Source organism: Embiotoca jacksoni, unplaced genomic scaffold (assembly GCF_022577435.1).
Source record: "Embiotoca jacksoni isolate LCO1_2020_lvr unplaced genomic scaffold, fEmbJac1.0.p SCAF_117, whole genome shotgun sequence".
In the NCBI taxonomy this organism is placed as follows: Eukaryota; Metazoa; Chordata; class Actinopteri; family Embiotocidae; genus Embiotoca; species Embiotoca jacksoni.
The window spans coordinates 347,132-360,256 of NW_027185249.1; the positions used below are offsets into that span (position 1 = coordinate 347,132).

The 13,125-nt window shown below is 54.0% G+C and overlaps 1 protein-coding gene across 1 annotated transcript in view; it reads right to left on the reverse strand.

Moving 5' to 3' along the window:
* Window positions 1-591: 591 nt before the first annotated feature.
* The window catches only part of maml1 (mastermind-like transcriptional coactivator 1), a 17,259-nt gene continuing 4,725 nt past the window's right edge, over window positions 592-13,125 (reverse strand). The window contains 6 exon segments of the mRNA XM_069143933.1: window positions 592-4,211; window positions 4,359-4,488; window positions 5,014-5,268; window positions 11,423-12,001; window positions 12,003-12,288; window positions 12,290-12,741. Coding sequence (XP_069000034.1) covers window positions 3,139-4,211; window positions 4,359-4,488; window positions 5,014-5,268; window positions 11,423-12,001; window positions 12,003-12,288; window positions 12,290-12,741 — 2,775 coding nt within the window. The 3' untranslated portion in view covers window positions 592-3,138.

Consider the following 13,125-nt stretch of genomic DNA (forward strand, 5'->3'; position numbering starts at 1 on the left):
TGCTGTCAGTCACTTTAAACAGGTAACCAGGTTCATCAGTGACCTATCAGAGTTTAAACAGGTTCATGAGTGACTGGTCAGAGTTTAAACAGGTAATCAGGTTCATGAGTGACCGGTCAGAGTTTAAACAGGTAACCAGGTTCATCAGTGACCTGTCAAGAGTTTAAACAGGTAACCAGGTTCATCAGTGACCTGTCAAGAGTTTAAACAGGTAATCAGGTTCATGAGTGACCTGTCAGAGTTTAAACAGGTAACCAGGTTCATCAGTGACCTGTCAGAGTTTAAACAGGTAACCAGGTTCATCAGTGACCTGTCGGAGTTTAAACAGGTTCATGAGTGACTGGTCAGAGTTTAAACAGGTAATCAGGTTCATGAGTGACCTGTCAGAGTTTAAACAGGTAACCAGGTTCATCAGTGACCTATCAAAGTTTAAACAGTTCTGTCCAGTTCGATGTTTTATTTTACAAAAAAGTAACAATCTTTACGATGTTAGCCGAGGAGTTTGTTTATTTGTTTTTGTTTGTGTCAGCTGATGTTGGACCACATGTAGATTATTTTTTGGTATTAAAAAAAACCACACAGACGACCATCTTGTTTCTAAAGAACTATATTTACATAATACTCTTGTTTTACAGAGAACCATATCAAAAGTATAAAATACTTACAAAAACTTCGCTGCATATATAAAAATAACATCTATCTTCTCCAGATCATTAGGAAAGGCATACATACAAAAAATATATTTATAGACATTTACACAGAGCCCGTTCACAACAGTTAGACCCAGAAAGGCCCGGGAGAGTCTGAGCGGGCTGGAAGCCGAAGACTCGGCAGGAAGATCGGCAGCGATTTGGATGAAAACATGAAACCAGCCCCAAGCTAGCGGTTAGCAATAATAACATTACAAATAAAATATACAACATGTCTGCAAGAAACACAACGCATCTTTGAAGAAGTCAAAAACAGTACAGTAGATAGAACAACCGGGTCGCAGACGACCGGGTCGTAGCTCCGCCTCAATTAGGAAGAACAGGTTGTAGCTCCGCCTTCAACAGGATGAACACGTCACAACTGCACCTTTAACAGGACGACCGTGTCGTAGCTCCGCCCTAAACAGGACGACCGTGTCGTAGCTCCGCCTTAAACAGGACGACTAGGTTGTAGCTCCGCCTTAAACAGGACGACTAGGTTGTAGCTCCGCCTTAAACAGGACAACTAGGTTGTAGCTCCGCCTTAAACAGGACAACTAGGTTGTAGCTCCGCCTTAAACAGGACAACAACTGTTATCATGAGTGAAGAATCGACATGAAGCTATTGGATTAACGTATACAATGAGAACCACGTGGACACAACGCTAAACAGCGTTCATATTTACTGTTGAATTCTTCGTCCTCAGTTTGACCCGACGATGAGCTTCAGCTCTTTGATGTTTTTATCTCATTTTAAAATCAGTAGAAGTCGACTCTGATGCTGTATTTCTAACGAGCAAACTTTGCAGAGTTTTACAGATAATTATCTTATTTTGAAAAATCAGCAGTGCAGGAAGTATTCACGTTCTACTTTGTACCAAAACCAAACTGAGGTCACCATGACAACCAGAAAAACGCTTCCTTCATTTTAAAAGGACCATCCCACTGTTTCCACCTTCGTCTTGGCTTAAATCTGTCTGTTTATTTTCAAACGTACTGAATATTTCTGCCGGCTGCTCGCCTCCATGTTCGGAAAATGTTCCAATAAATCATGTTTGTTGAGAATAATTGAGAATATTGTGAGTATCATGAGCCTCTCCTCTTCACAGGAAGTCGAGCAAGCAGATAAAAATAAAAGAAAACCTAATGTTTTTTTTTTGCTGCAGATAATTTCCCTAAACACACCGAGCTGTATTGTCTCATATTTAAATGTTTGTGTTCATCTGACCAGTGGCACATCTTTCCATACATTTCCCTACAGTATGAAAATCAACCTGCCGGAGGCGTAACAGTCACAGCGGTCATGTGACGTCATGAACCGATATTATCTCGGAAAACAAACTAAGAACAAAGGAATGGTCCTTTAAAACGACTCAACGCTGACCTGTGTTTCTCGGAGGGGAGCCGGCGGCCTGTAGGGGGCGCTGTGGGTGGCGGGGGGGGAGTAAAGTGGTTCAGTAGTCTTAGTGCGACTCCATCCACAAACACTGCAGTGTGTTTATCCGCACGCTTCTGGTAGAAGAGAACTGAAAACGGTCAGAAACCAGTTTAACGTGAAATAATGACTTCATGAAATTGAACCACTTTCAGTTCGATTCATTCAAATTCATGACTCGTGTTTTCAGTCGGATGTTTTTACAGGGAAGTCCAACACAGGATTTACATCTCAGACAGGAAATGTCATGTTAATGTGCGTTTGTTTACATTCAGTCAAAATGATCAGCGATCACTTCCTGTTTGTCATCTGTGACTCACAGGACAAAATATTTTAGTTTAAAATGTCACGGTGACTGAATTCACAGGATTTATTTTTGTTTTACAGGAAAATGTCAAAGTTCATTTAAATTGAGAAACTATTTTGTATTTTGAGGTTGCAGTTTGACAGGAAGTTGGTCAACATTAAAAATGTAGTCTGGATATTTTATATCTAATGTCAGGATGTAAATCTGTTTTCAAAGTGTCACATTCATAATCGACATTCATTTATCCAAAATAAATCAGTATCAATATCAGTTGATCAGGTTTAGTTTCAGACTTTAAAAATACTTTAAGGTCTCTTCTACCAGGAGTGGAGCTTCATTGTTAAATTGGCAGATTTCTGAATGGAGTCTGGTGCTGTTCTCTCTTCATTTCACAGCTGAACTTCATCAGAGAGCTAACTGACCTTTGACCTCGGCGTGAGGCTGGTTTTTATTGATCTGTGGTTCGAGCACTTCGGCTCTGATGACACTTGACTCGGCCTCGTCCAATCAGAGCGGGAAGCAGCTCGACCACAGATGTGAAGAAGCCTTCACGTTTACACTCAGACAGGAAATTATACCTTAGCTCGGTGGCTAACGCTAACACGCCGACTTCCTGTCTGTCGGTTGAACCGATCCGATCGGTGTCGTCCTTCACGGCGCCGGCGGTGGCTCGCTCAACAGGGCTCAGGTGCTCCAGGTGAGTCCGACTAGTGGTGGCTGGCGAGCAGCTCGTCCAGGTCGGCCATCCACTCCTGGGTGCTCTGCCCCTTCAGCAGCGAGTCCACCAGCTCGCTCTCGGCGGCGAAGCTCCCCGACGCCACGTTGTATCCGAACGACACCTGCTGCTGCTGACCGGTAGTCCTGCTCACCTGGTAACCTTGGTTACACTGCAGCCCCTGGCGACCGTTGCCCTGCGGCTGTCCGAAGGCCGCCAGGTCGGAGAGGACGGCCTGGCTCTGATTGGCCTGTTGTTGCTGAGTCTGCTGCTGATTGGCCATCGGCTGGCCGAGGCTCTGAGGGGCGGGCGGCGCCCTCTGCTGGGCGGCGGCCATGTTTGTCTGCATCATCTGCTGCCCGGGGTTCAGACCGCCCATCGAACGCCCACCGGGGTTGGCCCCGAAGGGGGCGGCGCCCGGCGGCATCTTGGGAATGCGCGTCTGCTGCTGCATGTGGAAGGCGTTGGGGGGGCCGCTGAAGGCGTTGGGGGGCAGGCCGGCGTTCCCGGAGGGCGGCTGGTTGGCGAGCTGCTGCTGCCAGGCGGCGCTCTGTCCGCCCTGCATGGCGCCGGGCATCGACCCGGGCATAGCGGCCCCCATGCTGCTCTGCATGGCGCCTGGCATGCGGGCGGCGGCGACAGCGGCCAGCTGCTGCTGCTTCAACATGGCGGCGTTGGGCGGAGCCTTCAGGTGCTGCTGCTGAGCCAGAGCGTTCTGCCTGTAGGCGGCGCTCATGGCACCCAGCGGCTGGCGCTGCAGGCCGGCCTGCTGTGGCGGGTGGTTCGGGTGGCCCGGATGACCCGGGTGGTTCGGGTGGCCCGGATGGTTGGGATGCATGTTCATGTTGCTGTAGAGGACATCCACGCCGGCCCCGCCCCCTCCGCCCCCACAGGACGGCAGACTGATGTCAGCCTGATTCGACGAGGGGGGCGGAGCTACGCCACCTGCCGGCCCACCCCCCTGACCCATGTTCATACCCATCATGCCTTGGTTCTGAGGGAACATACGGGACCCGGGGGCGGGGCCTCCCATGGAGCCGACGCTGCCCATTGGCTGAGAGGAAGCTGTGACGAAACAAAGAAGGAACAAGCAGACGGCAGAAAAACATTTTAATTTGTAATTCTTTTTAAATTAATGCTGTTTATTTCACGACTTCCTGTAAAAAGATTTTAACAGTCGATTATTGAAGCGTGACGTCGGATCAGTCTCACCTGTAAACTGGCCGACTGGCTGCTGGGGGAAAGGGTTCTGATTGGCCGGCGGCCCCGGCTGGTCCTGGTACTGAGGGGGGGGGCGGGTCAGGTGTCTCTGCAGCTGCTGGTCCTGCTGACGCTGTTTCTCCTGCACGCACAGAGACGAGATTTCAGTTAGTCGTTCTGAGAATCACATGATCGACACCAGCAGTGGAAGAAGTACTCAGATCTTTTACTCGAGTTATAGTACTACGAAGAAAAATACTCGGTTACAAGTCTTCAAAAGTAAAATTACTGTCAACAAAATGTACTGATTAGCAGTAAAAGTACTCCATTATTATTATTATTTAGTATTACCCGAGTAGTCTAATCTGTGTACAATAATGTAACTATAGAAACTGATCACATGTTTTAGGTATAAAATATTGAGAACAACAGCTCCCCCTAGTGTCCGAGAAGAAGGCAGTTTATGGAGGACAAAGTCAGAGGCTCCGCCCAGTTCTTAAATCAATATAATCGAAACTAAACTTTGTTTTAATCATTAATTCATCTCTCCATCATTCCTGTTGCTGTTTCGATGTGCAAACATAAAACAAAAGGACCGGTTCAGCATCTTAAACATCGTATTTTGCCGCTGCAGCGCCCCCCCGCTGGCGCCTCAGGTGAGTCGTACCTGTTCGGCCATCAGCTGTCTCTGCATGAACTGCTGCTGCTTCTGCTGCTCCAGGATCTGCTGCTGCTGGTGCTGCTGTTGCTTCAGCGCCGCTGCCACCGCCGCCGCCTGGCTGCTCATGTACGCTGCGTTACCGTGGTTACCCGCCATGGCGTTCGCCCCCGGCTGGGCCGCCATAGCGTTGTTTCCAGGCGCTGACGTCATGGCGTTGGCGGGGCCCGGGCCATGCGGGGGGGCGGGGTACGAGTTCTGGTCCTGGTTGGGAGAGAAAATATAAATAAATGTCCGATATTCATATTCTCTATTTTATCATTAATAAGTTTAATTCAATCTGTTCTTATGCATTTGATTTCTTTTCTTTTTTTTAAATGCCATTTTAACATGTTTTCATGTTCCTTTAAATCTGTGTTGATATGAAGCACTTTGAGCTGCTTTTCTGGTATGAAAGGTGCTACACAAATACATTTTATTATTTGCATTATTATTACAATAGGAGGCAGACATTTAAGTTAAATTAAATTAGTGTGTATAAAATGTAAAAAAACTAAAACAAAGCAGAAGGAGTCGATGAGGATGCAAAACATTTGAATGATTAGCTTGCATGGAATGTATTTTAAGGCTCTTTATCGCCCTCTGGAGGCCGTAGTGTGAACTACAGACACAACATGAAACGTTCTTTAGTGTTTTTGAAACTAAAAAAATGTAAAGTTTGGCCTGAAGAAAAGCTGATTTTAATCATGAAGAATTTTCCCTCCGAGCTGCACGCATGTTCACGGAAACTTCTACAGAACCGCTGACGGACAGGAAGTGAAGTTTTCACTTATCACTGGTTGTGATAATAAAGTGAAGTGTAGCAGGAACACGGCGTCCCGTCGGCCATCGGCCCAGAGGGAAAACAACCAGGAGCGGCTATATTTAAATACAGAGGGAATATGAAAGACTGCTTTGTCATGTCCTCCCTCTCTCCCCCCCCTACTCCTCCCCCTCCCTGTGAGCCTTAGCAACCAGCTGCTACACACACACACACACACACACACACACACACACACACACACACACACACACAGCAGCTGAACAAAAGGTCTCCTGCTGCAGCCCGACTTCACCTCCTCTGAGCCCCACAGACTGGTCTGGACTGGTCTCTGTCTGCAACTGCTGGACCCACACCAGTCACAGTCACCCACTCCCACACCAGTCACCCACTCCAGTCTCCCACACCAGCCACCGACACCAGTCACCCACTCCCACACCAGTCACCCACTCCAGTCTCCCACACCAGCCACCGACACCAGTCACCCACTCCCACACCAGTCACCCACTCCAGTCTCCCACACCCACTCCAGTCTCCCACTCCAGTCACCCACTCCAGTCACCCACTCCCACACCAGTCACCCACACCAGTCACCCACTCCCACACCAGTCACCCACACCAGTCACCCACTCCCACACCAGTTACCCACTCCAGTCACCCACTCCAGTCTCCCACACCAGTCACCCACTCCCACACCAGCCACCGACACCAGTCACCCACTCCCACTCCAGTCACCCACTCCAGTCTCCCACACCCACTCCAGTCTCCCACTCCAGTCACCCACACCAGTCACCCACTCCAGTCACCCACTCCCACACCAGTCACCCACACCAGTTACCCACTCCAGTCACCCACTCCAGTCTCCCACACCAGTCACCCACTCCCACACCAGTCACCCACTCCAGTCACCCACACCAGTCACCCACTCCCACACCAGTCTCCCACACCAGTCACCCACTCCAGTCACCCACTCCCACACCAGTCACCCACTCCAGTCACCCACTCCCACACCAGTCACCCACACCAGTTACCCACTCCAGTCACCCACTCCCACACCAGTCACCCACTTCCACACCAGTTACCCACACCAGTCACCCACTCCAGTCACCCACTCCAGTCACCCACACCAGTCACCCACTCCACTCCCACACCAGTTACCCACACCAGTCACCCACTCCAGTCACCCACTCCCACTCCAGTCACCCACTCCCATCACCCATACCAGTCACCCACTCCCACACCAGTTACCCACACCAGTCACCCACTCCAGTCACCCACACCAGTCACCCACTCCACTCCCACACCAGTTACCCACACCAGTCACCCACTCCAGTCACCCACTCCCACTCCAGTCACCCACTCCCATCACCCATACCAGTCACCCACTCCCACACCAGTTACCCACACCAGTCACCCACTCCAGTCGCCCATACCAGTCACCCACACCAGTCACCCACTCCCACACCAGTCACCCACTCCAGTCACCCACTCCCACACCAGTTACCCACACCAGTCACCCACTCCAGTCTCCCACACCAGTCACCCACTCGTCTCCCACACCAGTCACCCACTCCAGTCACCCACACCAGTCACACAGTCACCCTCTCCCACACCAGTCACCCACTCCAGTCACCCACACCAGTCACCCACTCCAGTCACCCACTCCCACACCAGTCACCCACACCAGTCACCCACACCAGTCACCCACTCCAGTCACCCACACCAGTCACACAGTCACCCTCTCCCACACCAGTCACCCACTCCAGTCACCCACACCAGTCACCTACACCAGTCACCCACTCCAGTCACCCACTCCCACACCAGTTACCCACACCAGTCACCCACTCCAGTCACCCACACCAGTCACCCACTCCAGTCACCCACTCCCACACCAGTTACCCACACCAGTCACCCACTCCAGTCACCCACTCCAGTCACCCACACCAGTCACCCACTCCCACACCAGTCACCCACTCCAGTCACCCACACCAGTCTCCCACACCAGTCTCCCACTCCAGTCTCCCACACCAGTCACCCACTCCCACACCAGTCACCCACTCCAGTCTCCCACACCAGTTACCCACTCCCACACCAGTCACCCACACCAGTCACCCACTCCCACACCAGTTACCCACACCAGTCACCCACTCCAGTCACCCATACCAGTCACCCACTCCAGTCACCCACTCCAGTCACCCACACCAGTCACCCACTCCACTCCCACACCAGTCACCCACACCAGTCACCCACTCCCACACCAGTTACCCACTCCAGTCACCCACTCCAGTCTCCCACACCAGTCACCCACTCCCACACCAGCCACCGACACCAGTCACCCACTCCCACTCCAGTCACCCACTCCAGTCTCCCACACCCACTCCAGTCTCCCACTCCAGTCACCCACACCAGTCACCCACTCCAGTCACCCACTCCCACACCAGTCACCCACACCAGTTACCCACTCCAGTCACCCACTCCAGTCTCCCACACCAGTCACCCACTCCCACACCAGTCACCCACTCCAGTCACCCACACCAGTCACCCACTCCCACACCAGTCTCCCACACCAGTCACCCACTCCAGTCACCCACTCCCACACCAGTCACCCACTCCAGTCACCCACTCCCACACCAGTCACCCACACCAGTTACCCACTCCAGTCACCCACTCCCACACCAGTCACCCACTTCCACACCAGTTACCCACACCAGTCACCCACTCCAGTCACCCACTCCAGTCACCCACACCAGTCACCCACTCCACTCCCACACCAGTTACCCACACCAGTCACCCACTCCAGTCACCCACTCCCACTCCAGTCACCCACTCCCATCACCCATACCAGTCACCCACTCCCACACCAGTTACCCACACCAGTCACCCACTCCAGTCACCCACACCAGTCACCCACTCCACTCCCACACCAGTTACCCACACCAGTCACCCACTCCAGTCACCCACTCCCACTCCAGTCACCCACTCCCATCACCCATACCAGTCACCCACTCCCACACCAGTTACCCACACCAGTCACCCACTCCAGTCGCCCATACCAGTCACCCACACCAGTCACCCACTCCCACACCAGTCACCCACTCCAGTCACCCACTCCCACACCAGTTACCCACACCAGTCACCCACTCCAGTCTCCCACACCAGTCACCCACTCGTCTCCCACACCAGTCACCCACTCCAGTCACCCACACCAGTCACACAGTCACCCTCTCCCACACCAGTCACCCACTCCAGTCACCCACACCAGTCACCCACTCCAGTCACCCACTCCCACACCAGTCACCCACACCAGTCACCCACACCAGTCACCCACTCCAGTCACCCACACCAGTCACACAGTCACCCTCTCCCACACCAGTCACCCACTCCAGTCACCCACACCAGTCACCTACACCAGTCACCCACTCCAGTCACCCACTCCCACACCAGTTACCCACACCAGTCACCCACTCCAGTCACCCACACCAGTCACCCACTCCAGTCACCCACTCCCACACCAGTTACCCACACCAGTCACCCACTCCAGTCACCCACTCCAGTCACCCACACCAGTCACCCACTCCCACACCAGTCACCCACTCCAGTCACCCACACCAGTCTCCCACACCAGTCTCCCACTCCAGTCTCCCACACCAGTCACCCACTCCCACACCAGTCACCCACTCCAGTCTCCCACACCAGTTACCCACTCCCACACCAGTCACCCACACCAGTCACCCACTCCCACACCAGTTACCCACACCAGTCACCCACTCCAGTCACCCATACCAGTCACCCACACCAGTCACCCACTCCCACACCAGCCACCCACTCCAGTCACCCACACCAGTCACCCACTCCCACACCAGTTACCCACACCAGTCACCCACTCCAGTCACCCACACCAGTCACCCACACCAGTCACCCACTCACACACCAGTTACCCACACCAGTCACCCACTCCAGTCACCCACACCAGTCACCCACTCCCACACCAGTTACCAACACCAGTCACCCACACCCACACCAGTCACCCACTCACACACCAGTTACCCACACCAGCCACCCACTCCAGTCACCCACACCAGTCACCCACTCCCACACCAGTTACCCACACCAGTCACCCACTCCGGTCACCCACACCAGTCACCCACTCCCACACCAGTCACCCACTCACACACCAGTTACCCACACCAGTCACCCACTCCAGTCACCCACACTAGTCACCCACTCCCACACCAGTTACCCACACCAGTCACCCACACCAGTCACCCACACCAGTCACCCACTCCAGTCTCCCACACCAGTCACCCACTCCCACACCAGTCACCCACACCAGTCACCCACACCAGTCATCCACTCCAGTCACCCACACCAGTCACCCACTCCCACACCAGTTACCCACACCAGTCACCCACACCAGTCACCCACACCAGTCTCCCACACCAGTCTCCCACTCCAGTCTCCCACACCAGTCACCCACTCCCACACCAGTCACCCACTCCAGTCTCCCACACCAGTCACCCACTCCCACACCAGTCTCCCACACCAGTCACCCACTCCCACACTAGTCACCCACACCAGTCACCCACTCCAGTCTCCCACACCAGTCACCCACTCCCACACCAGTCTCCCACACCAGTCTCCCACACCAGTCACCCACTCCCACACCAGTCACCCACTCCAGTCTCCCACACCAGTCACCCACACCAGTCACCCACTCCAGTCACCCACTCCAGTCTCCCACACCAGTCACCCACTCCCACACCAGTCACCCACTCCAGTCTCCCACACCGGTCACCCACTCCCACACCAGTCACCCACTCCCACACCAGTCTCCCACACCAGTCACCCACTCCCACACCAGTCTCCCACTCCCACACCAGTCTCCCACACCAGTCTCCCACACCAGTCACCCACTCCCACACCAGTCTCCCACACCAGTCACCCACTCCCACACCAGTCACCCACTCCCACACCAGTCACCCACACCAGTCACCCACTCCAGTCTCCCACACCAGTCACCCACTCCAGTCTCCCACACCAGTCACCCACTCCAGTCTCCCACACCAGTCACCCACTCCAGTCACCCACACCAGTCACCCACTCCAGTCACCCACTCCAGTCTCCCACACCGATCACCCACACTAGTCACCCACACCAGTCACCCACACCAGTCACCCACACTAGTCACCCACTCCCACACCAGACTCTCTGCAGTCCTCTAAAATATCTGCAGCCAGATTTTACCCAGAAATCACCCTGTTTTTTGTGTCCTCTGTTTAACACTGGATAAACAGCAGCAACAGCGAATAAACACGTTGCTTCCTCAGAATAATGAGACTTGGTGCAAAAGTACAACATCTGGAACACAGCATGAAACATCACTGATTAAATGTCTATATATTTCTCATCTGCACTCCTGGTTTATGGTTCACGCACATCTGATTAATTTAAATTCCTTATTAAATTAAAACGAATTAAGTGCAACAGGTCTAATTAGAGGAAATGTTGAATGCAGATGTTCCGAGTGTTTCCTGATGTTTTAATTATCGGTGTTCCTGCGACTCCTCCTCCTGTGACGACTCCAGGTGTGTTTCTTACCTGTGCGTGCGGTATGTGCTGCCTGAAGGTCATGTTCTTCTGCTTCATCTGTTGCTGTCTGAGCAGCGACAGCAGCGCCGCCTTGTTCTGGTTCTGGGCGTTGGGGGGCCGCGGCGGGCCGGGCCCCGCCTCAAAGTGCGACAGAGGTTTGGTGTTGTTGTAGTTCAGCATGGCGGCCTGGGCCTGAGCTCCCGGGGCCGGCGGGTGGCTGAGCGGTGGCCCCTGAGTCATGTGACCCAGCATGTTGGGGTGCCCCGGGGGCCCCTGCATGTAGCCGGCCCCCGCCTTCGGAGAGCCCTTGTTGGGCTGAGCGGGCAGCAGCAGCTGCTTCTGGGCGTTGAAGTCCTGGGGGTACAGGGAGGGGCTGCTGGGCTTGTCCATACCGAACGCGCCCCCTAGTGGGCTCTGAGTGGTGTTAGCCAGCTGGGGCCACGGCGGGGGGTGGGCGTGGGGCCCCTGGTTGTGGAACTTGGTCCCCGGCTGCGGCGGTTTGTGCTGCATCTGTCCGTGGAGGTGCTGCGCTCGCTGCTGCTGGGCGGCCAGCTGCTGCAGCTGCTGGGCCGGGGACAGGTCTTTGGGCCCCGGCGGCACCGGGGGGCCCCGGGGGGAGGAGGTGGTTGGGAGGAGGCTGGAGCTGCCTGGGGGGAGGAGGAGCCGGCTGGGATGGAGGGAGAGCCGGGGAGGAGGCGGAGGAGGAGGCCACGGGGGAGCTGGTGGGGTGAAGAGGCGGGCCGGAGGAGGAGGAGGACCTGACGTGGGGCGACCCGGTACGAGAGTCCTGCTCGAAGACCGCCGAGGCCGGAGAGAACTCCGACTTGACGCTGACCAGATCCGGTGGAAGCAGACCCTGGGAGGACTGACCCCCCCCCACCCCCTCCCCCCGGAGTCGGCGCCAGCTCCAGCGGGTCCTTGCGGTCCTCGAAGCCGTCGTTGAGGATGTCCTGGATGTCCTCGTAGGCCACGGAGCAGTTCAGCTCCTCCATGAGCTCGGTCCACTCCTGCTCGTTGAGGTTCAGGTCGGGGAACAGGCTGTTGTTGCCCCCCGACGGAGGCATGATGGGCAGGATGTCGTCCGGCTCCTGCTTCATCTCCTTGCGCAGGAAGTCCGGCTCCCCGCCGCCGTCCGCCGACTCCCCCGCCGGGCCGTGGGTCCCGTTGGAGTTCAGTGCGTCGGCGATGCCCAGCTTGGAGTCGAGCGGGGAGCCGTTGGCGGCGCCGTTGTCCAGGCACGTCTTCTTGTTGGGGGGGAAGCCGTCGCTGTAGCCGTTGACCGGCGGAGAACCGGCGCTCTCCAGCTTCCTCTTCACCGTCTCCTGCAGCTGGAGAGACAAACAGGAAGTTGATGAGGTGGGCGGAGCCACAACACGAACACATCAACGACTTACAAAATAAAACCGTCTTATTAATGAGGAAATGTCGTTTAAGTAATCAATAATTATTACAAATCGGACTTTATTTCTGATGGACTTTAGATTTATTTCACTGAACAGCTTCTTTGTTTTGCATAATTGTAGTTTGTCCTCTGAATCAGTTCGTTGGTTGATTAGTTTTTTCATTTATTGACCATGACAACGTCTTCAAATGACTTTTTCGGTCTCAACAAGCCAAACACATCCAGTTTAAATTGATATAAAACAGCAGAAAAGATCCAAACAAGAATAAATGAATTGATTATTAAAATATTTTCTGAATATTTATGTTAT